The 27,132-nt window shown below is 40.1% G+C and overlaps 1 protein-coding gene across 3 annotated transcripts in view; it reads right to left on the minus strand.

The window, feature by feature from the left end:
• PTPRN2 (protein tyrosine phosphatase receptor type N2) overlaps window positions 1-27,132 on the minus strand; it is a 591,206-nt gene that overhangs the window by 418,336 nt on the left and 145,738 nt on the right. For all 3 annotated transcript variants that reach the window (XM_073002896.2, XM_078378519.1, XM_078378520.1), the window contains 3 exons: window positions 23,292-23,409; window positions 21,207-21,369; window positions 3,008-3,449 (listed from right to left, as the gene is read on the minus strand). In XM_073002896.2, the coding sequence (XP_072858997.2) occupies window positions 3,008-3,449; window positions 21,207-21,369; window positions 23,292-23,409 (723 nt within the window). The remainder of the gene's footprint in view (window positions 1-3,007; window positions 3,450-21,206; window positions 21,370-23,291; window positions 23,410-27,132) is intronic.

The following is a 27,132-nucleotide window of genomic DNA, read 5'->3' on the forward strand; positions in this document are numbered from 1 at the left end:
AAGGCCAAGAACAGCCAATGGATAGTAGTACCTTTGAAAAATTTGTTAAGTCTTATATATTTGACGATACACTAGTCTGAAGAAACTAGACTCGATTATTGGCAGCAAGCTTAAAAAAGAAAAGAAAAAACTTGGCTTTTGAATAAATTTCAAGGAGCTAGAAATTGAAAATCATCCTGTGTTGTACCCACTGAATACTATTCAAGCCTATATAACAAACCAACAACGGATTTTTTGTTTGTTTGCATTCAAAGGAAATGTTCAGTATTATAGCCAAACATGGTGAAACATTATTCCAAGACATATTTTACATCTGGAAATTAAACTGGTAAAATCCAATACCTTTTGAAGGACTTTATTCTCTGTAAGTGTGAAGTATTATTCTATGTAGTATCCTGCTAAGAAAGGTGAACTAGGACAGTACATGATAATGAAACCAGCATGGGCCTAGTTTCCTCTAACAGCAGTCCTGTTCTAGAGATGTGCAAGGCCACCTGGACTTGCCTTTACATTGAAATTTACTTTTTGAAACCTATTATTAGACAGGTGCCTCAGCGTGAAGGCAGTCTCTTTGGGCTCTCTTCTGACTAAACAGCAACACTTCAAAAGATTTTGAGCTTCCAAACAAAAAGAAAGCAAAAAACAGAGAAGACTGTAAGAAAAACACATCAAAACATGGTATGCATAATTGCAAGAGGGACAAGCTCTGCCATACTGAGTGGGCTGCCTGCCTCATCTGCAGGCTGGTGGACTTCCCCAAAATTCTAGTTCCAGGGCTGACCAAAGGTGAAGACACCATGTGGGGACAAGGAGGTGGAGGACGAGGAACTGCAGACCTGGGAGGAAGGCGTAGGCAGGGGGAAACAGGAGCAGCTAGTTGAGTGGAGAGAGGTATAAAAGAGGAGGAAGAGGGCGGCTGGGTGGAGGCCCCGGAAGAAAAACTGCTAGGCTTTTGTGCCCTGGGCAGGGGGAGGAGGAGGACGGCAAGCCTTTTGTCCTTCCGGAACTCTGGAACTCAGGGACGTGGTGGCACTGCAGGTTAAACTGCAGAAGCCTCTGTGCTGCAGGTTCAGAAGACCAGCAGTCGTAAGATTGAATCCATGTGATGGAGTGAGCTCCTGTCGCTTGTCCCAGCTCCTGCCAACCTAATGGTTTGAAAGCATGCAAAAATGCAAGTACATAAATAGGTACCACCACGGTGGTAAGGTAACAGCTTTCCGTGTTTAGTCGTACAAATGTTATCAAGAACTAGTTATCAGCTGACATTGCAGACTATGTTAAAGGAGAATTAGATTGTAAGAACCTCAAGAGCTATCAGGCATCTGAATAAAAAACAATTATTCTTCCTTTGACAGCAACAATGATTTTCACACATTGTGTTTTCAAAGCATTACACACTGATTTCCTGATAAACATCTGTCACAGAATCCCTGCACATTTCAGAGGGCTCTGGGAAATGTTCTATAATGTCTATGAGCTTCAGTGGCCTTGATTCCATTGCTATACTGCTCTGACATTTAGGACGTTCTTCCTGAAATTCAACTGAAATCTGGCTACCTGCAACTTGTTGCGTATTCTGCTCCTCCTCTGTATGACAGCATTTGAAGTATTTGAAAAGTGCTATCATATCTCCCCTCAGTCTTCTTTTCTCAAGGTTAAACATGCCCAGTTCTTTCAGTCTTTCCTCACAGGGCTTTCTTTCAGACTTTCCTCACAGGGCTTGGTTTCTAGCCCTCTGATCATCCTTGTTCTCCTCCTTTGAACTTGTTCAAAATTGTCAGCAACCTTCTTGAAGTGTGGTGTCAGAACTGGACACAGAACTCAAGATGAAGCCTATCCAGTGCCAAATAGAGGGGAACGAGTATCTTAGAGCAGTGGTTCCCAACCTTTTTGACACTGTGGACTGGTTGGGGGAGGACGGGATCTGTGTGCAGGGAAGGCGGGGCAACTCAGGCGCAAAGGGGCTGTGGGGAGGGGGCTCATGTGGGGGTGGGTGGGAGATCTGTCTCCGCGGCCCAATCCAGCCCAGGCCACGGACCGGCACCAGGCTGTGGACTGGGCGTTGGGGATCCCTGCCTTAGAGCAGTGGTCCCCAACCTTGGGCCTCCAGATGTTCTTGGACTTCAACTCCCAGAAATCTTGGCCAGCAGAAGTGGTGGTGAAGGCTTCTGGGAGTTGTAGTCCAAAAACACCCAGAGGCCCAAGGTTGGTGACCACTGCCTTAGAGGATTTGGAGACTATACCTCTGTTAATGCAGCCTAAAATAGCATTTGCCTATTTTGTAGCCACATCACACTGTTGGCTCATATTCAGCTTGTGTTCATGACAATTCCAAGTTCCTTCTCACTTGTAGTATTGCAGAGCCAGGTATCCCCTATCTTGCAACTGTTTGTTTGGTTTCTTTTTCCTAGGTGCAGTGCTTTGCATTTAGTCTAGGCCTGAAACATGAAACTGCAGGCTTTTCAGAACATGAAACTCCAGATTCATTAGTCCTGTTTGTCTGTCTTTTAGTAGCAGTCGTATAATTCTTTCTAAATAATGTTCTTATCCCAATAATGTTATTTGCTATCTTCGTGTTTTTCAACAATATTATTACAGTTTTCAACTACTAATGAAATTCTTAGGTTTTTTAGTTGTATATACTTCAGCCATATTACTGCAATTCATAAATGCTCTTGTTGGAAAAGGTGGGTTTTTTTGTTTCCCTCATGTGGGATGTAAGGTCTTTGGTAGACTGGTGATATGTAAGATAAGAAGAGTTGAGAATCCCTGCCCAAGAATGCATGCTGTCCCTCTCCTGCAGCTGTATATTTCCTAGGACAATCGGTGGTAGTGCCACTGCACTACCTCCACAGAAGCCTTTGTGCTATTACTGATGGCTTTCCTGAGAAAGTCCTTGAGAGTCTTCCAAAGAATCTCTGGTTCCCTAAAACAGTTTGAAAAACACTTGCCCATAAAATGTACATGATTGATGTGCATACAAAATTAGTTTATATGCATGCCTTACCATCTACTGGAGTAAGAGGCATCCTCACATCGCTCTGGTAAGAACTAAATGTCAGTCCAGATATAGGCCTTTGTAGGAATGCTGGATTCATCTTAAAATCTCCTGTTTTTTCTTTGAACATTGTTCCATCAAGATGGTCAATATGGGGAGGCTTCAGCCTAGTGGTATAAGAGGAAGACTCTTTGGATGGAATTCCACCAAGGTGTTTTGCTTCCACCTTCTGAGTGATGTATGCATTTAATGCTGCCAATAAAGCCTTTCTGTCAAATTGCTCTTCAGGGTTTGATGAGAACTTGTCAATCTTTTGTTGTCTGAAGGTTCTCACTGGGAAGTTTTCAACATAATTTGAATGGGCTGCTACTGATTGAGTCAAAGTAGGTGTTTTTCCTTTGGAATTCTGCACCATGTAGTTGACAATGGTGTCGGGTGAGATGTTATCAATCTAGAAGAAAAATATAAGAAACATTAGCATCATCCCTATACTAACCCATTCTAATAAGCCAATATGGGAGTTCAATAAAAATAATATATATAATAGATGGTCCTGAGTTAGCTACATGTTTAGACAAAGAGCAGGTAATCCATGTTCTCTACACAAAGCTGGATTTCGCAGCATGTATCTATTACATACAGTTACACCATTTTGCTTCCTTAGTTGTTTATTTAAAGAACATTTGATCATATTTTCTTCTTCAATATAGAGATCAAAACTATGAGGAAGGTATGTTATTATTATCACTATCTCATACAGGTTGCCCAAGAAATCAACATTCAAGCAAATAATCCTGTAAGCTATTACTATGGCAATAATAAATCATTAATTATATAATAATAAACTGTTGTTTTTTTCAAGCTCTTTTTCCGTGTACAGTAATTTCTTTCCATTTTTATCTCCTTTATGTTTTAATTTTATTTGAGAATTGTTAAAGTCACTGAATGTCCATAAAATAAGTAAGAAATAAATGGAAGATGGACTTCTGTGAGTTCCTAAGAAATGTGCAGATGTAGAAAGTGATAAGGAGATAGTGTTGAAAAGAAGTTGGCACTCATATAACAGTTTAGATATAAAAACACTAAAATGGCACACAATGTAAAACATCTGTTAAAGTCTACAAAATGAGAGTTGTCAAACTTTTGTGGTCCCAGGAGCCACATATGGAGCTCTATTTACACAACAAGGCTTTATTGTCCACAGAACAAACTACAGCTCTTATTTCCCCCAGCTACTCCAGAAGGCTAAAAAATCCTCTAAGACAAGATTCACTGTAGAGCAAAGTTCATGTTGGAAAAGCAAATCACAAGCTTTTCCCTCTCTCTCTCTCTCTCTCTCTGAAAAAGGTCTGAAGTACTTTTTGCTGGAACATCAAGCTCCTTGGAATCAATCTCACACTCTGAAAGCATAACCAAATTCTACCAGCCAACAAAGATGAGGAAGGCTATTACTACCCACAAATCCTTGTCAGTCAATTTGCAAAAGGAATAGCCTGGGTAATCAAGGTTGAATTGTAAACAGACTCATATTCAAGAAAACTCTGAACACACAAAAATACTGGAAGATTTGTGATTGTGCTGAATTTTTTGTAAACAAACAAGCCTATCAAGACGAAGAGCAACACAAACTCCTCAAGCAGTCATACAAATTGGGTACAAGTGTCAATCGCAGGCTAAGCTGGTATCAAGAGAGGAACAGCAGTCTCTTATCAACCTGACAGGTCACAACTCTGGCAGCCTGCAAGGCTATTTGAAAATGCCTAATTAAAAATGTGGTATCAGCCGCCATAAGCCTAGTTTGAAAGCTTCCTTGCTTCTGGCAATCAGTCTAAAGTCATAAAGACAGAAAAGGTCTATACTCACATATAGCCTGAACTTCCAATATGAAATTGAAAGTCACCATTGACCATGATTCTCTATGGACCCACATCAACATTCCTCTATTCCATGTGTCTCTTTGGTAAAGGTTCTCTATGATTTTGATTGGAAAACAAGAGTGCGGAACCAATGCAATGTTATACTGAAATCTGAACAAGGACTAGACTGCATCTCATTCTCTAAGGTTATACAAGTCTGACTTTATTAAAACACGTCTGTCTTTAAGAACAAAGCTCTCCAACTTTTAAATGGGAAAGGCATTCTTAGAAATAAACTGAACACCATTGTATGCATACTAAAGAAGCTTGGGACCAAGTTATCCAAAGGATTGCCTACAACAGTATGAGTTGGTCCAGAATGTTGAATTTGCATCAGAAGTTTTGATGTTGACCTGTCTACCACCAAGAGTTTAGGATGGTAGATACATGAGGCAGGGTCTTTTTTTGTAGCAGCACCCTGAGTGTTGATAGAAGGGCAGAAAGTTGAAGTGACATTATACAAGAAAATGTTATTTTTTTAAAGCTCTCCCAGAGTCACGGTTACAATAAGATCCAAGAGTTTTCATTTTTTAAAAATCACGGCTGTACAAAAAACTGAAGCTAAAATTAATAATCTTCTTGATTACTATTCAAAGAAGACATAGTGGTAGATTAGGCATTTCTCTGCCAAAGTTCAAGAACCTAGTTTCTGGTGGTGATGGTTTAAAAAAAAAACCACACACACACACACACATAACACACATACACAAACATAAACACATCTCTTATTTATTTATGAATGTTTTTATTTTCACCACACCCTGCTCAGACTTCAGCACTTTAAATAGCTTATTTGGGGAAAAGTTTGGAAAAATATCGTAGCTGAACTGGAGGCTATATTTATCCAGTCTGCATTAGCAGACTTAAATGCATGGATGGAGGGGAGGCAATACTGATCATTTTGATAGTGATTGAGTGTTTAATGGAAAGATGCCACAACACACAGCAGCAGCTTGGCAAAGACTGATGAGAAAGATACAGAAAAGGTGTACTAGTGTTGTTGGGAGCCCTGTCAAACAAACACAAAACAGAACACATGAGAGCATAGATTTTGCTGGTAATTCTCAATACAATGTACAATTGGTATGTTGCAGTTTAAAAGCCTTACATGAGATATGGCAACCCTAAAAGACAGTACATGCAATGTTTAGATATCAATTGCAAAATTTTCTAGGATAACTGTGATTGGATTCTCATACACCGTATGCAGTTATGAATGTTTCATGCAATGTTTCTATCTGTAGACCTGAATATAACATGCCTTTATTTTACTAAATAACTAACAGCAAAATCACACTGTATGCGACGCTGTAAGCTGGAGTGTCCTCTCCATCATCAGGTCCTTCCATGAGGGAATGAAAGGCACTGTAGTTTTTGATGGCTCAACATCAGATCCCTTTGACATCCGAAGCGGAGTGAAACAGGGCTGTATCCTCGCGCCAACACTTTTGGGGATCTTTTTTGCTGTCATGCTGAAGCATGCCTTTGGAACTGCAACAGAAGGTGTCTATCTCTGGACTAGATCAGACAGAAAGCTCTTTAATCTCTCTAGATTGACAGTGAGGACCAAAGTCCAACTGAAATGCATACGGGACTTCCTCTTCGCAGATGATGCAGCCATTGTTGCCCACTCTGCTGAAGACCTCCAACAACTTATGAATCGTTTTAGCAAGGCCTGCCAAAACTTTGGACTAACAATCAGCCTGAAGAAAACACAAGTAATGTGCCAGGGCGTGGACTCACCTCCCTCTATTACCATCTCCACACAAGAATTGGAGGTTGTTCATGAATTTGTGTACCTTGGCTCAACGATCTCATCTAGATCTCTCTAGATGGTGAGCTGGATAAACGCACTGGCAAAGCAGCTACCATGTTCTCTAGACTCACAGAGAGAGTATGGCTTAATAAGAAGCTGACGACATTTAGCAAGATCCAGGTCTATAGAGCCTGTGTCCTGAGCACACTCCCTGTACTGTAGTGAGTCCTGGACCCTTTGTGCATGGCAGGAGAGGAAGCTGAACACCTTCCACATATTTCTTGTACATACATAGACCTTTATTGGCATTTGATTACATTAAAGAGAAGTAAACAGGTTGCTAGGTAGAAAATATAAGGGACAGGTTAGAACTAAAGTTGGGAGGGATGGGGGTTGCGGGTGCTCATAAGAATGGCTGACAAAAATTCCGCGACAAGATTGGTAGTGATTGGGAGGGAATCACTAAGGAGGATTGGGAGGGGATCAGAGAGGGAGGGAGGGAGGGTTTGGAGAAAGGGGTTTAGTAGGGAAGATCTAAGGGCGGAGTGAGATGGGCAACGAAGTAGGATGTGGGCCACTGTGTCTGGTTCACGGAGGCAGAATGTACATAGTCTGTTTGGTTGGGGGATATTGGAGTATCTACCAAGATGATAGGCAGATGGGAAAATGTTTAAACGAGCGAGGAGGAAAGCCCTCCTTTTCCTTGGGTCTGTCAGGTGAAAGAGGTAACTGGCTGGGCGGCCCAGTAAGGGGGGGAGCCCGAAATAGGATGGTGAACAAGTGGGATTGAGGTTTGATAAGAGGGTACGGGTTTCTTGTTCCAGTAATTTAGACTTAATGATAAGGTGGGCTTTAGGAAGGTCGAGGTCAGCCAGGATTTCAGGGGATAGGTCAAGGGTAGAAAGCTTGGCGTCTACTAATTTAAACCAGTTGGATATGTGAGAGTCATGGATAAGGTCGTATAAAATGGAGGTTGGGTGGGAATTGAGATGGAGTTTCAACCAAAATTTGAAGGTGGAAATCCAAGCAAGGGTGGAGGGAAGATGGATACCTAGTTCTGATGCAATCGTGGATAGTCTAATTAGGTTGGGAATCCCCAGAATCTTACGGAGGAATTTAGAGATTGAACAGTGCAGATCGGAATTGGCAGCTTCGATCCAAACAGGTGCTCCGTACAATAGTTGAGGAATAGATTTGAGTTTAAATGCCTGAAGAGCAGCAGGGATGAACTGGTTGCCTTTGTTAAAGAAAAATCTTTCCAGCAGCAGCCTCCTGCCATAAATTCTGCTTCCTACCAGCCTTCAGACCTGGATAATTCACTACTCCAGCACTCCCTCAAGGTTACTTCTACGATTAACTCGGTCTTCTCCTACCTGGAAAATGTGGTGAGCCTTTTAAAAGAACTTTTAAAGGAGACACGAACTGTATCCTCCCTACTCCCCTTAAAGGCTGCACTTTACCCCCAGGACTCTAAGACACTACCAAAATCACCTCTACCTGCTCATTCTAATCCCCCTTCTTCTATGGGACACCCTAAGAAGCTGGTATCTTTGATCTATGATCCAAACTCCATTGCCATTACCGTAACTAACTGGGCCCAGCATCGACGGGACTGGAACAGATTGACCTTAGCCAAAATCCACCTGGCATCCTTACTAAGAATAAAACCGCTGCAAGTTGATCTTGAAAAGACTGTGAGACTGACTTCGCCCTATCTTACGGACAGATTCCTGCTGTTCTTTCACTCCAGTCGGATACCAAGGATGCTGTTCCAGCGCTCCTCTACCTTGAGCCGCGACGGGATCTTCACCCAGAAACATTTTAAGAATGTTCAAATTTCAAACCTCCTCAAATCCAGAACCCGACTCCAGGAGTCAAGGGAAGCGACTCACTTACCAGCTAACCTTCCAACCAGGACTTTGAACCCCTGCTTATCCCTGACCCCCTCCCTCTGCCCTCTGGAAAGTTCCTCAAACCTTGAGGGAAAAACTGATTTTCCTATCCCAGCTGATTCCTCTGAGACCAATTTTGTGAATTCCAATCCCTCTCCACCCCCATCTGCCCCCTGTACCCACTTGGAATCCCAGTCCAATTCAAATGCAATCCTCCCTGATTCCCCCTCCTCTCTGGCTACCATCCCTCCAGACAACAGTGACCTCCCCATTGCAACCCCTGCCCAGGCCCTTAGTACTGTCCCCTCACTCTACCCAATCTGCCATATAGTTAAACCTTCTAACACAGGTTCCTTCCTGCTTGTGGATGCAACAGCTCCTGTCCTTCCTCCCACCAACTCCCAACTCACCAACCCCAACTCCTCCCCCCCTCCCTTTGTCAACCCCTCCCCAGCCAATCCATTCTCCCTTCCCCAACCTCCCCTCCCTAGTCCTCCCCTCCCTACCTCAACTGTTTCCCTCACCCTTCCCCAACCCTCCAGCAAGCACACTCCTCCCGCGCCAAACAGTTTCCAGACCTCTATCCTCCCCTCTGATCACTCTCTAAACCCCGACTGCTCAGACTGACTAATCACCTCTATCCTGCCCACCGCTCACCAACGAACATATCTAAAGCTAATATCCTGGAATATAGCTGGCTGGATTAACAAGAATATGGACCCAGACCTCTTAAACTACCTCTCTTCATATGACCTGATTTTTCTACAAGAAACTTGGCTGTTCAATTCCCTCCACGTACCTGGATTTACCTCTTACCCCCTTCCGGCCTTCAAAATCCATCCTAAAGGCCGTCCTTGTGTAGGACTCTGCTGTTTAATACGGCACTCCCTCAGCCGCCTCCTAACCCTCCAACCCACCCGATCGTCTTATTTCCAAGCGCTTCTCCTCTCCACTATAGATTCTCAAATCTTAATACTCAATATATATATTCCTCCCCCTTCTTCTAAAGCCCTTCCGCTCTGGGATGAACTTCAACATTTTACCTCTGACTTTCTTAACCTTAACCCCTCTGTTTCTCTCCTCTTCCTTGGGGACTTTAACACCAGACTAGGCCCTGACAACTCCGCCCTAGTTCAATACATGAACTGGGACTCTGAAGACTCAATCCCCCCTATATTACAGAGACCAAGGCTATCCCAAGACTGTTCTTTCAATCCACACACCTCCAAACTGGTAGACCTGCTCATGGAGTTTAATCTAGTAGTCTTAAATGGCTCCTCAGACCATGACTCACCCAGCAAATTTACTCACTTCTCCTACAGAGGGGCCAGTGTACTTGACTGTACCCTATGTTCCCCAGAAGCCCTTCCCCAAATTCTTGACTTCTATGTCGATCTACGGACAGAAAGCGACCACTTACCTACAATCACCCTTCTATCTCTTACCCTTCCTGTTGAGTCAGATGACTCTTCTCCTACCCCTTCCCTTCCACCCCCCCGCAGACTAAGATGGACCCACAACTCTGAAGAGTCCTTCAGAGCTTGGACTCGTAAAAACGACGTGGCCGATCTCAAGCAGACCTTATCTAAGACTAACTCTCCTCACCTGGCCGTCCTCGCTTATGAGTCCCTAATTAAATCTCTCACTCAATCTCTTAGTCCTTCCTGGTCCCCCCCAACACACTCTCATCGCCCAACCTGGTTTGACTCTGACTGTCTGATAGCTAAGAAACTTACCAGGCAACTCTTCCGCGCAGCTCTTGCAGACCCCTCTCCCGACCTCGTCCAAATTTATTATCACCTTAAAAAAAACCTGCCGTACTTTGTTCGAGCACAAAAAACATTTATACGCTCAACAAAACTGGAGTATGCTTTACCATTCAATTCTCTCCAACAACCACAGCCTCTTTTGGTCTCTTGTCTCCCGATCCTTTTCCCACTCAGATCCAACTCCTCCCTCCCTCATCTCTTCCTCCTCTTGGTCAACCCACTATACTAACGTTTTCTCCACCCTGACTCCTGTCACAAAACACCCCTACCCTTCTTCTGAATTACCAGACTGGCCCCCCGTCACACCGGACGAAATCATTGAGCTTATTCACTCTCTTAAATCCCGGAAAACTCCTGGCCCGGACGGAATTCCCACTGAGTTTCTTACCAACAACCATACATGGTGGTCTATTCCTCTCGCCCATCTTTTCACCATTGTCAATAAATCAGGTATCATTCCTGAAACCTGGCTCAACTCAATTATTGTCCCAATATACAAAAAAGGTGACCCTACTTTCCCTAGCAATTATAGACCAATAAGCCTTCTGTCCTTCATTGGTAAACTCTATTCAAGATTCCTTCTTAAGAAACTCACTGCCTGGGCGGAAGACATTGGCCTCCCATCTAGGGAACAAATTGCCTTCCGCCCAGGAGCCTCGACTCTGGACCACATTTTCACTCTCTCTTTCCTTGTTAACAAATACTCTCAGTTTCACAAGGCCAAACTTTATTCCGCATTCATTGACCTCAAAGGAGCCTTCGACTCCGTGGACAGGAACATCCTATAGAAGAAACTAACGAACTGGAATATTGACCCCCGCCTTCTCTCCCTCCTCCAACAGCTACATTCTTCCAACTCATGTCAGGTCCGTTTAGATCATACAGGCGCCTCGACTGAAGACATTCCTATTCACAAAGGCGTCAGACAGGGTTGCATCCTGGCTCCCCTCTTATTCAACCTTTACTTAGCTGACCTTCCTTCTGCCCTACTCCCTCTTGAACTCCCCACCCCCTCCCTGAACAACTCACCTATTCCCCTCCTCCTATACGCCGACGATGCTGTCCTTTTATCTCTCTCTAAACGTGGTCTCCGTAAGCTGCTTCTAACTTTCCATGAGTACTGTTTAATAAACCATCTATCCATTAATTCTGAGAAGACCAAAATTTTAGTCTTCTCCAAATCATGGACCCCGTCCCCATGGAAAATACAAAACCTTAGCTTTCAGCAAGTATCATCCTTCAAGTACCTTGGAGTTACATTTCACTACCGTCATTCTTGGTCACTCCATCGTAAATCTGCCATATCCTCAGCTCTTCTATCTCAAACACCTTCCATATGCGTTGCCTCCGACGCATTTTTGGTATCACCTGGCAGGACAAAGTTCCAAATAGAGTAGTCCTAGAACGAGCTGGAATTTTTAGCATATATACAGTGGACCCTTGACTTACAGACAAACAACCAACAGTCATGGCTGCTAATATATCATGACGCTCAGTCATCTTGCTATGGATCTTATACAGAGCCTTTTTCTGTGTCATATGCTAAAGAGTTCAAAAAATGTTGAAACCAACTTCAGAGAATCCTGCATGAAGCAGGTTGTTAATTAATACCATTTAGTTAAAAGTGTCATAAAGAATACAGGTATAGATAATCAAACAAAAGACAGGTCCAAATACTCTCTTTTGATCAAAACTAGTATTGGTTTTGTTTCTGAATCTGATTGTGCAATTGCCATGTAATGGGACACACCGGAGGCTGATTGCTCACCATGCAGTAATGCACTTTATAGAGTTTGGGAGTTTGATTCCCCACTGTGCCTACTTGACAGGGGGTTGGACTCAGTGGTCCATAGGGTCCCTTCCAGCTCAGCAATTCTCAGATAATGCATTTAAAGTATAATTCAACTATAAATTGCTTGATGTATGTTGTAGAAAAAAATACTGGTATAGCAGTTTGCTTTCCATGTCATTCACTACTTTCAGTTTCATTTCTGACTGGGAAGGCAAAATGGTCAAAGGCCTTTTTACCCTCAAATCAATTTTTGCATGTGCTGGTGTATTTTTCTGTACTTGTCCCCAGGGTTATGATAAGTGGCATTGTATTGCCACCAATATCTCATTAGGCTAGAACTAGACAAAGATGTTTCTCTGCATCATGTCCCATCTGGTGGAATCTTTCTCTGAAAATGAGAACTACAATGACATACTCCAACTGGAGAGATCTGAGTTGGAGAAAGATTTACTGAACACCTGTCTCTAAAGATATGAGAGGCTGAGGAAGAGTCTGGAACTGCCAAAGAGAATCTATCTCTTCCACACAGAGAGACTGCTCCAGAGAGAGAAGGAAACCTGAAGGTTCAGGAGAACTGGGTGCAGTCAATATAAGTGCAAACCTCTGATAAAGGACACATATGATGTGAGAGGAAGTCACCTAGTTACAACTGCCATCTACTACAAACCCAGTTGTTCAGAATAATTCCAACTTCACCAACTTTGTTCCCAACCCATACTCAAGTGACTGATGCCCTGCCAACCTGACCTTGATGTTCCACTCATTTAGCTTCTAGCTACACCTTGCTCAGGCTGATGACCTGGCAGAACTCTAATTTATTGCTTGACCTCAACTTTCATTGATTACCTCTTTTGAACAATCTCCATTCTGCACCAACCCAGCTGGGTTTTTTTTCTTTCCAACCCCATCCCCCAAGATTGCCCCTTTGTCTGATGTGCTTCCTGGCCAACTAGGTAGTTAATAGCCATAGCCCAGGACACATTGGTGTCACATACAGAGCAAGTACTATCAATCCATTTCAGAGATTAGCTAAGGTTTTGTTGAGAGGGAACCGGAATGCAGGCAGGTGAATACTTACACATGTCACGGATTTATCACCCCCCCACCCAAGATTGGAAATACAGCTAGGTGAAGGTTAATTAAAAAAAGCAGTTGCTTATCCTCCAAAGACTGACTTTTTGTTAATTAGATGGCACTTTTAATCAGTGCCCTAAGCTAATATTTAGCACTTGCTATACTTAGGCTTTCCATAACCATTTTGTCTTCAAAATCCTTTATATATCCCCTATGAGATAAGGTATGTTATCATTCCTCCTTTACATAAAGGGTAACTATTGAATAGTCTATGTGAAGATTAGATAATTCTGAAAGCATCATTATTATTATTACAATTTAGGTCCTGGGAAATTAATTTCAGAAGAACATGTTCTAGTAAAGCAGCATATATTGAAAATGACGTCAGGATTTCTAGTCTTGACCAGAATATTTCTGCATGCACAAAAAGAGCATTATGAGACTAGAACGTTTGTGAACAGTACATAGATCCACTTCAAGTGTGGAAGAATCTGGATTTATTTAAGTGTAAAATTGCAAATATACATAAGGAATTATTTAAACATCATAAAGGCAATATAAGCAAATTATTATTGTCCACTAAGGTCAAACTTTTCAACATTGCACTTTACTGTGTTTCAGATATTCAAACTCTTGCAATATATGCCTAAAATCTTTGCCAGTATATATTCTAGCATCATTAAATGATACCTCATAAAGAGTTCTAATAATTTTTATTATTACTTTTATATTCCATCCCCATAACTAGAATACTAACTACTCTGTTAACTGTTACTTAGAGGTGGGCAATATCTGGAGTACAAAGAGTTTAGTGAGACAAATTGCTTTCAGAGCTGATATACAAGATTTATACGCTACATGGCATTTCCCTAATAAACAGATCTGGGTATCCCCAACTCTTTTATAAAAGCTGAAATGTTTTAACCTTTCACAGTATTGTGCATCTCCAAGTTAACTCCTGTGAAAGAAAGACTGCAGTAAAAGATTAGGAAGGAACAGCAAAACAGACACAGCAACAACAAAACCAAATAACAAACTTTTCTCTTTTTTCCTATATGTGACTATTATTGAAATCACCCTCCTTTTTCCATTCAAGATTGCTTCTAAAACTTTTGTTATCACAACTGAGGGTTTATGATGTTACCGTTCATACATGTTAGAGGAGAACTGTTAGATTTCGCCAAAAGGCATTCCAAAAATTGCAGCAATGAGACTCATTAGCCTAATCACAAGAATATACTGCAGAAATGTATCGAACACAGCAAGTGTGATAACAAAAATAGCATGCAAGGTTTTTTAAATATTACAAGTGGTTTAATGTCCTTAAAGACTTGGTTTGTGTAATCCAACAAATGAACATATTTTATTATTTAAAACCATCTGTATGGAAGGTTGTTTTCTAGACAGTGAATTAAGGTTTCATACATAAATTGAAAATAAAGACCTATTGTAAATCCGCCACATCAAAGATGTCCACAAGAGTAAATCTGTCCTACATTGTTTCCTACAATGGGTCACATTGGGTGACATAGGTTGGTTTAGTGCCATCCAGAGTCAACATAAAAGCACATCACTGGATTTCTAATGAACACACTGATGCAAAAGCTCTAAGACCAATTTTTCTTGTAAGTTTACAAAGTGCATATACCACCAAGTTTGGAAAAGTTCCCCTATGCATTCCAACTTTCAGAATCCCTCAGTTTGTGTGGCCACTGGTTATTCTTTAATCCAAAAGAGTCACTTATCCAAGAAAAAAAAATTAAAAGGAAGAAGTGCTTTTTTCTTCTAATAAACAGTGAGAAAACCTGTTCTCCCAATGTTTGTATAAAGGGAGTGAAATTTTGGTTCTAGGAGAAAAAATTCTTCAAGATAGCACAAGATGGTCTGGTTGTTCAAATAGGAAATCTCAGTTTGGTGTCAATATATTAGTAGGTGACAAATGCAGGACACAAAGCCTAATACTGTAGAGAGGTGAAAAAACTATGTGTGATGCATGAGCAAGTAACCCCATTGACTTAGGTGCTGTGAGGTGGGATATGCTTTAGTTTTGCTTTCAAGAGAGAGAGAGAAGAAAGGGGTGTGGAGTTTCTATTCCCCGGGGAACAGGAATTTATACCCTAACCACTCTATAATATAGAGCAAGGTGGTTAGGGTATAAATTCCTGTTCCCTTACTTAGACTCCTATTTAGAGTCTAAATAAAAGTGTGCTGTATCTAAGATGGCAGTTGTTGCAGACAGATTATTTCAAAGTGGATGGATGATATCAGATATTATTTTCTAGGTTCAGACCACTGGTTACCAAATGCGTAAGTCTAAAGGTCCTTCCTTTGCCTTCTCAATGTACTAGGATCTGATGTAATTTCTATCTGATTCACTGAAAAAACAGACTGTGCTTTTCTTGACTAAACTGCCTAGTATAACACTCACTCACTGAAGACGGTAATTTAGTAGACTGACCAAGACTAAGAGTGATTCCCAGTTTACCCATTCTCTCCTCAGCTGCTCCACTCCAGTTATGGCATACTCTTTACTTCACCAGAAAAGTAAATTGAGGCAGATGCTAGAACCAAAACAAGTTTTATTTCAAAACTCTCAATGAGAGATACAGATAAATGATTATTCTCTTCAAAGGCACACTACTTCTTTCACAACCGATACAAGATTGCAATGTATCACCTCCCAGGAGGTTCAGGCTCTACTGATATGACCACAGGTTTTCAACCAAAGAAATGCTCATTAAAAGCCTGTCCTTCCTGGAATGGACTATCTGTTTCCATCAACACTTCATAAAACACTTCTATCCCCATTCCAATATCTTCTTCTCAACCCAAAGGAACTCAAAGAATAGTCCTGCCAGTCTGATTTCTTTTTAGACTTAATTCTCAGCCCTCTTTGCTAGCTTACACAATTTACCTGTCAACTTGAGCATTCTAAATATCTATGACTTACCCGATTGGTTGTTCATTTGCCATAATGTGATTGGGCCACCTTAAGAGGCTATTTAATTTGATTACCCATTACAGCTACTGTTTTTTCTAATTCCTTGGTAAACACTGCAGACTTATGATTCTAGAAGTGTGTGTGTGTGTGCGCGCATGCACGTGTGCATGCACATGCGTGCACACATTGAATGACATAAAATAAGTACAGGGCCTACAGGTGATGACCTGTTTAATGGAGTAGGTCCTGACAGTGATGGTGCTCTGAAAAGAGATTGTCTTCACAATGTACATACAGGTAATGCAGCACTTGGAATCACAAGGATGTGATCCAGGATTGCTGCCTGATAGTTTATGACAGTTCTTACACATAATCGCTGTAGTTATGGCATCACAGGATTGTGATGACTACCGTGTTGTACTTAGGATATGTTAGATGGAAATCTACCACAGATGAAATACATTGTTGCTTGTTCAATTCATAATTTGAAGGACAAGATTCTCCTTTGGAAACATGGCTGCTCTCTTGATATTAGAATCAACGATTATGTTGACAATGTCCTCACTGAAGTATGTGATCCTTGAGTTCACATTTTTGATACTTTTCTTTAGTGTTACAGATGTGTCCAATTCTGAGACCTAAACCATCTATAGTATTTTTTGTTAAACATTTGCCACAGTAGGATCCCTAGCCTAGGCAAATGTGGGCATCCATGGGCTTATTTATAGATCAGTGACTTTTTTGTTCTCACTGGTAAGAAGTATGTTAAAGAAGGGAATGTATGGATTTTTAATGGTGCTGTTTACATGTAAATTTGATTGTGGGATTAATATATTTGATACAATAATTGAAATGTTTAAGGCATTCCCTGAAAACCATAAAAATATGACCAATGTATCACCAAAATATTAGAGGTCTGTTACTGATCTGTTTAAGGATGTTATTTTCTACATTGCCCATGAACAGATTTTCATATAAAGGATCCATGCAGCTGCCTATTGCAACAGTCTTTGCACGGAAACAAAACTGATTTGAGCTTCATAAGAAAAAGATCAAGTAACCTTCTTATGGGTTTACAGTTTATAACTTTTTCTCTTTAAAATACTGCAGTTGATATGGTGACTCTACTGTTTCACACATTTCATTACTCACAGGGTACACTTGTGAAAATTTGCAGAATCATGGTGCAAATATAGTACTTTTTTTTTCTTATTAAAGATTTGCCCTTAATTTTGAGGTAATAAAAGGACACCATGTCAGTAAGACATATTAATTTAAAGGATATTTTCTCATTTACTTTTTATTTGTATAATTGTTCTTACTGCTGCAGACAATCAAGAGATTGCACTGTATATGCTTTTTCAAATGTTTCTCATTCTTTATTCCAATGTTTCAATGTTTATTCCAATATTTTTCATTTTCATTCTCCAGCCACAACACTTTTGGGTGCCTGTCTCCAAGGCAACCTACAATAATCTTGGTGTGAGTGGTGTCATCACAGCACTGTTTCCCACCAAAGAGCTCCATCATATAGATTATTTATGAATTCATATGACATCCACAGCATTGCTGAAATACCTTTTGGACAAATTCTCATTTCCCACTATCTTCAAAGAATGACATCCTCAGTCAGTGCCTCAATACCAAAAACCTGAGTTTCAAAAATATCTGAGCAAAAAACACCAGAGGCAAAAGGCACCATTAATTAATTCTAAAAACTGTTTTGACATTTCTGCGAGCTTCTTTCACCCTGGCAGACACACCTGTTGTCGTGTTCCATAAAGTCTGAATTACTACTGGCTTTGTACAAACACTTGAGGTAGTTCACATATATTATAACAAAGGAGAGTTTTCATATGCCTGATGTATAATAATTACAAAATTTAGAATATATTTTAACACCACTGAAGAACCAAAATCTGAAAAAGCATTATGTCACCATCACCATCTTGTTATTGCTTTATCTTGGATAAAAATGAATAAGACTATTGTTACCTTGCCTCAGTTCTCTGTGTAATGTTTATTGTTTTAAGAATTTCCCATGAAGTTCTAGTTCTCTGTACTTCATGGACCCTTGCTGAGACAATGCAACAAAGATACTGTACTTAAAGACATTGCAGAATTTTATCCTTTACATCAGAAAAGAGATTCCTCCTCTTTTTGTTCCTCTCCTACTGGAGGATGGATGCCATGATAGGTATTCTGACTATAGTTGTTATGATGTGGCAGCACTTAACAAAAATATTTACATCCAAAGCATTCGCCCAGGTTCTTCAGCCAATACTTTTTTTTCTTTTCTTTTCTGGATTCCTTTTCCTACTTATTTTTCCAGAATGATTAATTGTAGCAATCTGTATATATTGTTTCTTGGTGGCTGAAATCCTGTTCATTCTGGCATAACATAAAGTTACACCAGCAGAAGTGTGGAATATATTATACCCAGACAACCAGGACTCCACAATTTGATTGTGCAAGTGATCCTTCACATCTGCGGCATGGCATGTGTGTGGAAGTGTTTCATGAACAGCATTTCTGCACTGCTGCCCTTTTTCCCACCTCTGTTGTGGCTTCACATTGCACACGGGGATCTGTGTAACAAATTTCAGGCAGAATATGATTGAAATATTCTAGCATACATGACCATATCATAAGTAGGACAACACAGAGAATATAGGATCATAATGGTGGCTACATAGGGCACATTTAGGCATAGAATCTGCAACATGGGAGATTTGCTGAAGAGTGATGTGAAGTCTAAGTAGTTATTAAATGAAGTTGTGACTCTATTGCATCACTGTTTCTTTTATCTTTTATCTTTTCATTCTCAGAAGCAGGTTTCTGCATTACATAGTCTGCTTGCTTTTTACTGATGGCCATAAACTTTGGTTCTAATACGTTTATTTTGCCTTTAACATTTAACACTATTTACTTCACTGATTTTATTGAGTAACCTTTAGTTAAGTAACCCAATCATCTAAATGGTTAGCTAGAAATACTGTATTATCTACACAGAACATTTCAATTGACAATGCTGCCATTGTGTATATCAGCAAGTGCTTTCCTGCATCTTTCTTTCTTAGTCATATCAGAACATTGTGCAATTTAAAATTATGGATGTATATGAAATATAGATAAAATTTAAAAACAAATTAAAATGCTAGAAATTATTGTCATTACTGTTGGATCATCAAATTTGCAGTTTGCACTTCTGGAAGTGAAGTATAACTTCAATAAATATAAAAAACAATAACAAAAGATTATACCTCTTTCAACACATTTACCTCTAAGCCCAGTGCAATAATCTTCAATTTTCACTTATCCTGTCTAGACTTTGTCTGGTGTTGCTTCCAGGGAAAGTATAACATCAGTGAAGATCCTCTTCTCGGGAACCATCACTTGTTATTCTAAGCTTGCTTTTCTCTTCAGTACCAGAAAGTATGTTGGATTCCAACTGCCAGTCACTCTGGTACTGCAGACCAAAAGGAGAGGTTGACCTGGCCACTGGAATGTATATTGGGAGTGCAAACTGCCTAAGGCTGTTTGCAATCTTTTGTAAACTGCCAGAGGTTATAAACGGCCTGAGGTTGTTTGCAATCTGTTGTAGATAACTGAGCAACTTTTAACCAAACAGCAGGGTATAAATACTATAAATAAATAAATATTGGCTAGTACTACAATATCAGTATTACTCTGGCCTGCTTCAATGCACTTCCGTCAGCAGTCCAGGTAGGGAAGTATAACAACACCCCTTACACTCAGTGTATATGCCCCTTTAACTCTGGTGAGATTCAAACCATCTCCAATGTGTTACTTTATTGTGCTTTTTATTCTGGCATCCGAGAAGTCCTTGTTAACCCTTACATAAGGGCATTTCCTGGATGATCGGAGGTGCATTACACATGGCTCTTGCTGACAGGGTGATGCCCTGGCAGATATACTGGGCTAAACCAAAATTCAGATATATTGACAAAAGCAGCTAAATTCTGTGCTGCTGCAATCAAAATCTGTGAAGGAAAGGTTCCTCTCAAAGTGCAGCTATAGTATCCGTATATTGGTGTATACACGTAGAGACTTTAATTATCACACGGGCTCCATGAGCTTCTAAGTAACAATTCTGTCTTTCTATCCAAGCTACAATAGCCCATAGACAAGGCCTATGATAGGGAGGCAGGAGATATCTAATAAAATGTATGAATGTAGTTATATATATGTATACAGATGTTTTAGTGCTTTTAGATTGATTTTATGTTTCCTAATTTAAATAATGTTGTTTACTTTTGCTGGTCAATGACCGTAATAAAATATTTATTATATACAGTATCAGTATTACAAACAGGAACTTGAGGGAGATGGTTTATGTGTGGGAGGGTTTTGCTGAAGTCCACTAAATAAATTCATGGCTGAGCTGAGATTTTAGACAAAGACTCATGCTCTTAATCACTATGGGTCAACCTGAGCTGGGCATTCAGTCTGCAATTGGAAGCTAACAGCACATTACTCTCCTGTAACAGGATTGCTTCAAAGTTTGTGCATGAGCAATCAGACTTGCTAATGAAGCCCGCATTTACCACTCAGTGACCAAACACAAAACAAAGCAACCTAATCTGCAAAAAGCAGTGATAAAAATAACTCATATTAGAACAGACTTCTTCTACCAATTAAGGGAGGTCTGCCTTGAAGTTCACAGCTGACAGTCCTCTGCCTCATGCAGAGTTCTGACCTTGGGTGGTATGGGAAGGGCATAATTATCAATTTAGGGGGAGGATTTCTATTGACATTTCACATTTTCTCTGCTACCTACATTTGAACCCATAAGCAAGTTCGACATATTAATGAGTAACCTGGCCTTTCGCACCAGATTACTCATAACCATATTCAAACTCACCCATAAACTCAAACATAGATTGTAGAAAAAAACAGAAATCTTCCCTCCTAATGATCATACACAATTTTTAGTAAGCATTATTTTAAAAAAAGCAACTTTTTATTGTCACAACTTCACACAAATAGCAAAATCTATCAACAAAGTAAATATGAAGAGAGAAGCATACTTAAAAAAAATCTTTACCTTAGGAGAGGCTTTGTTGCCCTTCAGCCTTGAATATAAATTTGGACTTGCAGACTGGGAGAGAATATCCAGATAGGCAAAGTACTGATGAGGAGATTCAGCAAAGTTCACATCCTTTTCCAGGCCTAAATTCCGGATGCTATCAGGACTCTGTTTTGAGGTCCTGCATGTCAAGAACAAAATTAACAAATCTTGTCCACATAATAAAATATTACTGGATTTAAAAATTATCCATTTCTTTATTGTTAAATGCATAGTGTTTAACTGCATGTGACTAATTTTTCCAAAGTTGAGAGTAACCCACAGGTAGAGATAATGAGGATCCACTCACAGTCCACTCATGATTCTGCCGCCGCCTTGACTACCGCGGAGCCTTCCAATGGCTCCGGAGATCATGTTCAGCTCACCACGCCTGGCAGGAGGCAGGACAATATGCCCCTCTGCTAGGTCATAGAGTGGCTTGCCAAAAACAATCTCCAGAGCCATTGGAAGGCTCTGCAGCAGTCGCAGCAGCGGCGCAATTGTGAGTGGACCGTCTGGCCTCATGGGGCTGGACCCTCATTATCTGCACCTGTAGAGGGATATTCATATACTGTACAAATATGAATACCCCCATTACTAAATAGCAGTTATATATATATGCCACCTTCTTCCCCATAGGGGAAGGTGGTTCACAACAAAAGGCGGTTCAAAACAAAATAAAACAATTCAATGATCGCAGTTTTTAAAATATCATACAAAAATGATATGAAACATTTGCCTATATTAAAATCAGGATTTTAAAAACTAAAACGTTAAAAAATAAAATCACTAATGCTTAGAAGCCTGTATGAAAAGGAAGGTTTTTTTCTTAAAACTGAAGGACTAGAGGGAGGGAACTAACCTGGCTTTTAGGGGCAGGTCATTCAAAACCCTAGCAGTAGCCCCTTATAAATATTGTTCCACCTCTAATGATGGGGATATTATTGAAAATAGATCTCAGAATGCTATTCCAAACAACACTGTTCACATGTGAATGGAAGTGTGGTTGTGCAAACAGATGCACACAACTCAAGAAAAGAACAGAACAAACAGTGATAGGTACAAAGTGGCTTAGCAGGGGGAAAACTCCTGTCCTTCTGGAATGAGTAAGTGTCTTATGCGTGCCGATTTGTGGCTTCCTCATTCTTCCCCTGATCCTGGAAACACATCAATATTGGAAGCCAAAATTAGCAAAACCAAAGGACAGTTCTATTTCAGAGTACAACATTTATTGTACATTAAGCCTGAAATTTGCCTCATGGGAGAATGGGCTGAGCCAGTGACTGGCTAGACATACTACTATTTCTATTTGTCTTACTTCACACTGAGATGTAGTAAGGACTCCATCTTTCTTTTACATTAAACCATCAAGTGGAGCCTTCTCTAGCATTATGCAAGAGCTTTGCACAGCTTCCAACCCACCCATGAAGGGTGGCAAATAGTAGTAACAATATGAAGAAAAGGAAGCTGAAGGTTCTCTCATATCAACTTCACTTGAGGCTGTGTGGGATACAGTTAGAGAAACAAAATAAGTAATTCCAAGATGCTGAGACTCACAAGTAACAGGAGATGGATCGCTACTTGACCCAAAAAAGCCACAAAAAGGAAGGAAGGAAGGAAGGAAGGAAGGAAGGAAGGAAGGAAGGAAGGAAGGAAGGAAGGAAGTCCCCCTCCTCTTATAAATGGTTTTCACATGTCCACTTTTTCACAGACCTGTGAAATTTGCAGATTTAGATTTTGGAGTTTGTGAAATATTTATTTCCCATGATGGTAATCGACTGGATGGATATCTCAGTGAGTTAAGTATCTGGCTGCAGAGCCAGAGGTTCGGAGTTCAATTCCCTACTGTCCCTCCTGGGAAAAGAGACAGACTGTGTAGCCATGGGCAAGCCACACAGTGGTTTACTATTTATTTCTTCTGGGACTAATAGTAAACCACTTCTGAGTATCCTCTACCTAGAACCCTAAAAATTCAGAACTGATTTAACAGTACATGATTGTTATTTTATTTTATTGATAATCAAATGAATAATAGAATTAGAGTATATAAAATGCAAGATTTACCTTTGTGTCTCTGAGTCCTCCGAGGATAATGTCTCACGGCGCCAATCATGGACCTTATGGAGATTGGAGATTTCACGGGCAATAACATGCTGCGTATAATCATCTCGCCAGGTGAAACCTAGAAAAATGGTGGGGAAAAATATTGTTTTGGAAGAAATAGAAGAAAATATATATATAAAGCTTGCTTAAAGGAACTATAATAATAATAATAATAATAATAATAATAATAATAATAATAAGAAGAAGAAGAAGAAGAAGAAGAAGAATAAGAATAAGAATAAGAAGAAGAAGAAGAAGAAGAAGAAGAAGAAGAAGAAGAAGAAGAAGAAGAAGAAGAAGAAGAAGAAGAAGAAGAAGAAGAAGAAGATTCAACTCCTGCAACATTTTAAAGAAACTTTCTACCTCTTCTAAAAGAAGGCTCTCTTCTCTTGCAAATCACTGGGCTAATAAGACCTCTCTCAATACTGCACAGTGCTGAAATATGCTTTTAAAATGTTCTTTTCCAAGAAGATAGTGGGTGTTATGATGAAGTTTTAAAAGGAGATTATACTTAATGGAATTTTAGTGTTTCTTAGTCACTGAGGAGCTATAAACCAGCTTTACTGTGTAATAGGGTTATTTTTGTTTAGTTACAGAGAAGAGCTATTTGACAATAACTAAGCCAGAAAAAAAGATAAGAAGATTCAGAACTGAATAGTAGAATATAATTGAAAGTTTCCTTTCAAAGGTGACTGGTAATTCACAGTCTCAGAGTATATGCTAAATATTACCATATGTGGTCTGCTTAGGAAAATGTAAGAATACCTGGGCATGGATGGCACTGAGCTAAGGAAAATATTATTATGTGCTATAGCATATTATATCTAGGGAGGTATTTGTGTTTTCTTTACATTAGTGTCATGACAAGGGATATTAAACAAGAGCAAGGTGTCAGGAAAGCAAATGCCATACAATTGTGCATTAATTACATGCACTAATGATCATATGGTAATTGTATGTCAAATAATGATAAAATCCCAACAAGCATTTTAGATTTGTAAACATAGTTAACACTTTCAGTTTATACAGGCTTACCAACTGCAGCCATCTATATTTATTTAGTATCTACAGTACAGTGGTGCCTCGACTTACGACCACAATCTGTTCCAGAAGATGGACATAACTCGAAATGGTCGTAAGCACCATTTCCCATAGGAATGCACTGAAATGCAATTAATCCGTTCCGGCCGGAGAAAAAAAAAATCACAAAAAGTCACTGCAAGATTCATTGGAAACGTGATTAATCCCTTCTGGCCAAAGGGGGGTGGGAAGAAAAGCAATCAAACGTGCAAGACCCATTGGAAATGCACAGAAAACATACGGAGCAGATAGGAAATGCAGAGAGAACAAAGGGGGCAGGTCGGAAATGCAAAGAAAGCAAAGGAAAAAACAAGGGAAGCATGTAGGACCCATTCAGAAATGGGGGGAAATCCAAAAAGCAACCAAACCCCCCAAGACTCATCGGAAATGGAGGGAAACCGAAAAACAAACAAACCCTCCAAGGCCCATCGGAAACGGGAAAAAACACTCAAAAAAGCAACAAACCCCCCAAGACCCATTGGAAATTGGGGGAGAAAAAAAAACCCAAGACCCATCACAACACAGAAACATAACCCTCCCCAGCTCAAAACCATGCTGCAAAAATACCCAGAACAGTTTTTAAAAAGCAGAAAACAGCACCTTACCTTACCAGGCAGCCCGAAGCCTCTCTGCAAACACACACACACACACACTCAGAAGCAGAAGGAGGCAGTCCCAAGCCTCCTCCAACGCACACTCTCTAACCGCTGGGGCAAAAGAGCTACAAAGAAGAAGCCTTGTTACCACCTACAGTTAGAAATTTGAATTTCCCGCCTTTTTCTCTTTGTAAGTGGAAGCTCCGGCCGCAAGTAGAAGCAAATTTTTGCGGCCTGAGCTGGTCGTAACTCGAAATGGTTGTAAGTAGGGACGTTCATAAGTCAAGGCACCACTGTACCATGATTAAATTCACCACTGCACATGATTAAATGATGATGCTGAAAACAAGATCAGTTTTGGAAAGAAAAGGAGTTTAAATCACTTTTAAAAGCCACTTTTTTCTCTGAGGACCTTCCCAATTTATATTTTGGAGACAGAGATACACCTTTGTGGCAATGGCTGGAAATATCTTTCTATATGTCCAAGTCTGAAGCAAGTGCATAAATAATCAATTGAACTCTTCCATGTCTACATTCCACCTTATGGCGTAAATTGTCTGCTATGCTGCCCTGTGTTATTTTATGACTATACTTTATATTGTTTGCACACGAATGCCTTTCTGAGTCATCTTTCAAGACTAACATCTTCCCATGTAAACTTACAACACAAAATATAAAAATTATATAAATATCCTACAGTGGGGTCTCTACTTAAGAACTTAATCCGTATTGGAAGGTGGTTCTCAAGTTGAAAAGTTCTTATGTTGAATCTGCATTTCCCATAGGAATGCATTGAAAACCATTTAATCCGTATCTGCTCTTTTCCGTCCATAGAAACTACTGTACTAACACCTGTTACCAGATGACAAGATCTAAATAACATCACTGCAAAGCTTGCCTCTCTCTGTGTATGAGTGCATGTGTGCACAGAAAAGCTGATGAAAAATAGAAACTTGTTTGTAAGGGAAGTTATGGAGACCACAGCCCCAGAACAAGGAGGTTTAATAAACCAGAAAGCAGATCAACATATAGATGTGACTTTCTGCAGGCTATTTCTCCAGACTCCTCAGAGAAGCAACATTCCCTCTTATCACCAATCCCCAGTTTCTGAGCTTAAGAACAAATAAACCTAATGAGGATCACATATTTTTATGGTGGCCTTGCTCTGTGCTACCCATTTGTGCAGCAATTCTGTATCAATTGTACACAACAATTCCAAGATGCTTCTTGCATGCAGTATTGCTGATGAGTCAACTATCTTTCATCCTGTAACCATGCACTTGGTTTCTTCTTCCTAGGTGTAAAACTTTGCACTTATCCCAGTTAAGTTTCATTCTGTTATTTTCAGCCCAGTGCTACAGACTATCAAGATCTCTTTGAATTTTGTTTCTGTATTCCAGGCTATTAGTTATTCCATCCAATTTTGTTTCTTGCACAAATTTGATAAGCATTCCCTGCACTCTGTCATCCAAGTCATTAATAAAAATTTTGGAGCCCCGCACCCAGGACACTTGCTAACTCATCTCAGCTTGAGAAGGAACAATTAATAAGCACTTTCTGAGTGTGGTTCTGAAATAAACTGTGCATCCACCTGATCGCTGTTCAGTCCAGCCCACACATAGTTAGCTTGTTAGTCAGAATATCATGGGGCACTGTGATGAAAGCTTTGCTGAAGTCAAGATATTTTATGTCACATAATCTGCCAGGGAGGTTACCTAATCAAAAAATAAGATAAGATCAATATGGCAAAATTTGCTCTTGACAAATCCATGTTTACTTCTAATTATGACTGCCTTGTTTTCAAGGTGCTGACAAACTCACTCTTTGCAATCCTGTTTCAGATGATAGGCTGAGACCTTTCAACTACTGATATGCCAGCAAAAACTAATATCTGGAATCTGCCCACTATTGCTGTACAATGGTATATTTCCAAACTCTTATTCTTAAACAGTAGCCATTTGTTTTAGTGAATGCAAGTAAAGTTCCACAAAAGTTTGCAGTACATCCTTGATGTGCATCTGTTACCTGAGCCTGTGGTTTAAGAGCTTTAAAAAAGCATCCAATATAGCAGTGAATGCCCTGGATGCTGCCCATGTCCATCAAATCCTGTGCAGAAGAATATATGC

Source organism: Pogona vitticeps, chromosome 6 (genome assembly GCF_051106095.1).
Source record: "Pogona vitticeps strain Pit_001003342236 chromosome 6, PviZW2.1, whole genome shotgun sequence".
In the NCBI taxonomy this organism is placed as follows: Eukaryota; Metazoa; Chordata; class Lepidosauria; order Squamata; family Agamidae; genus Pogona; species Pogona vitticeps.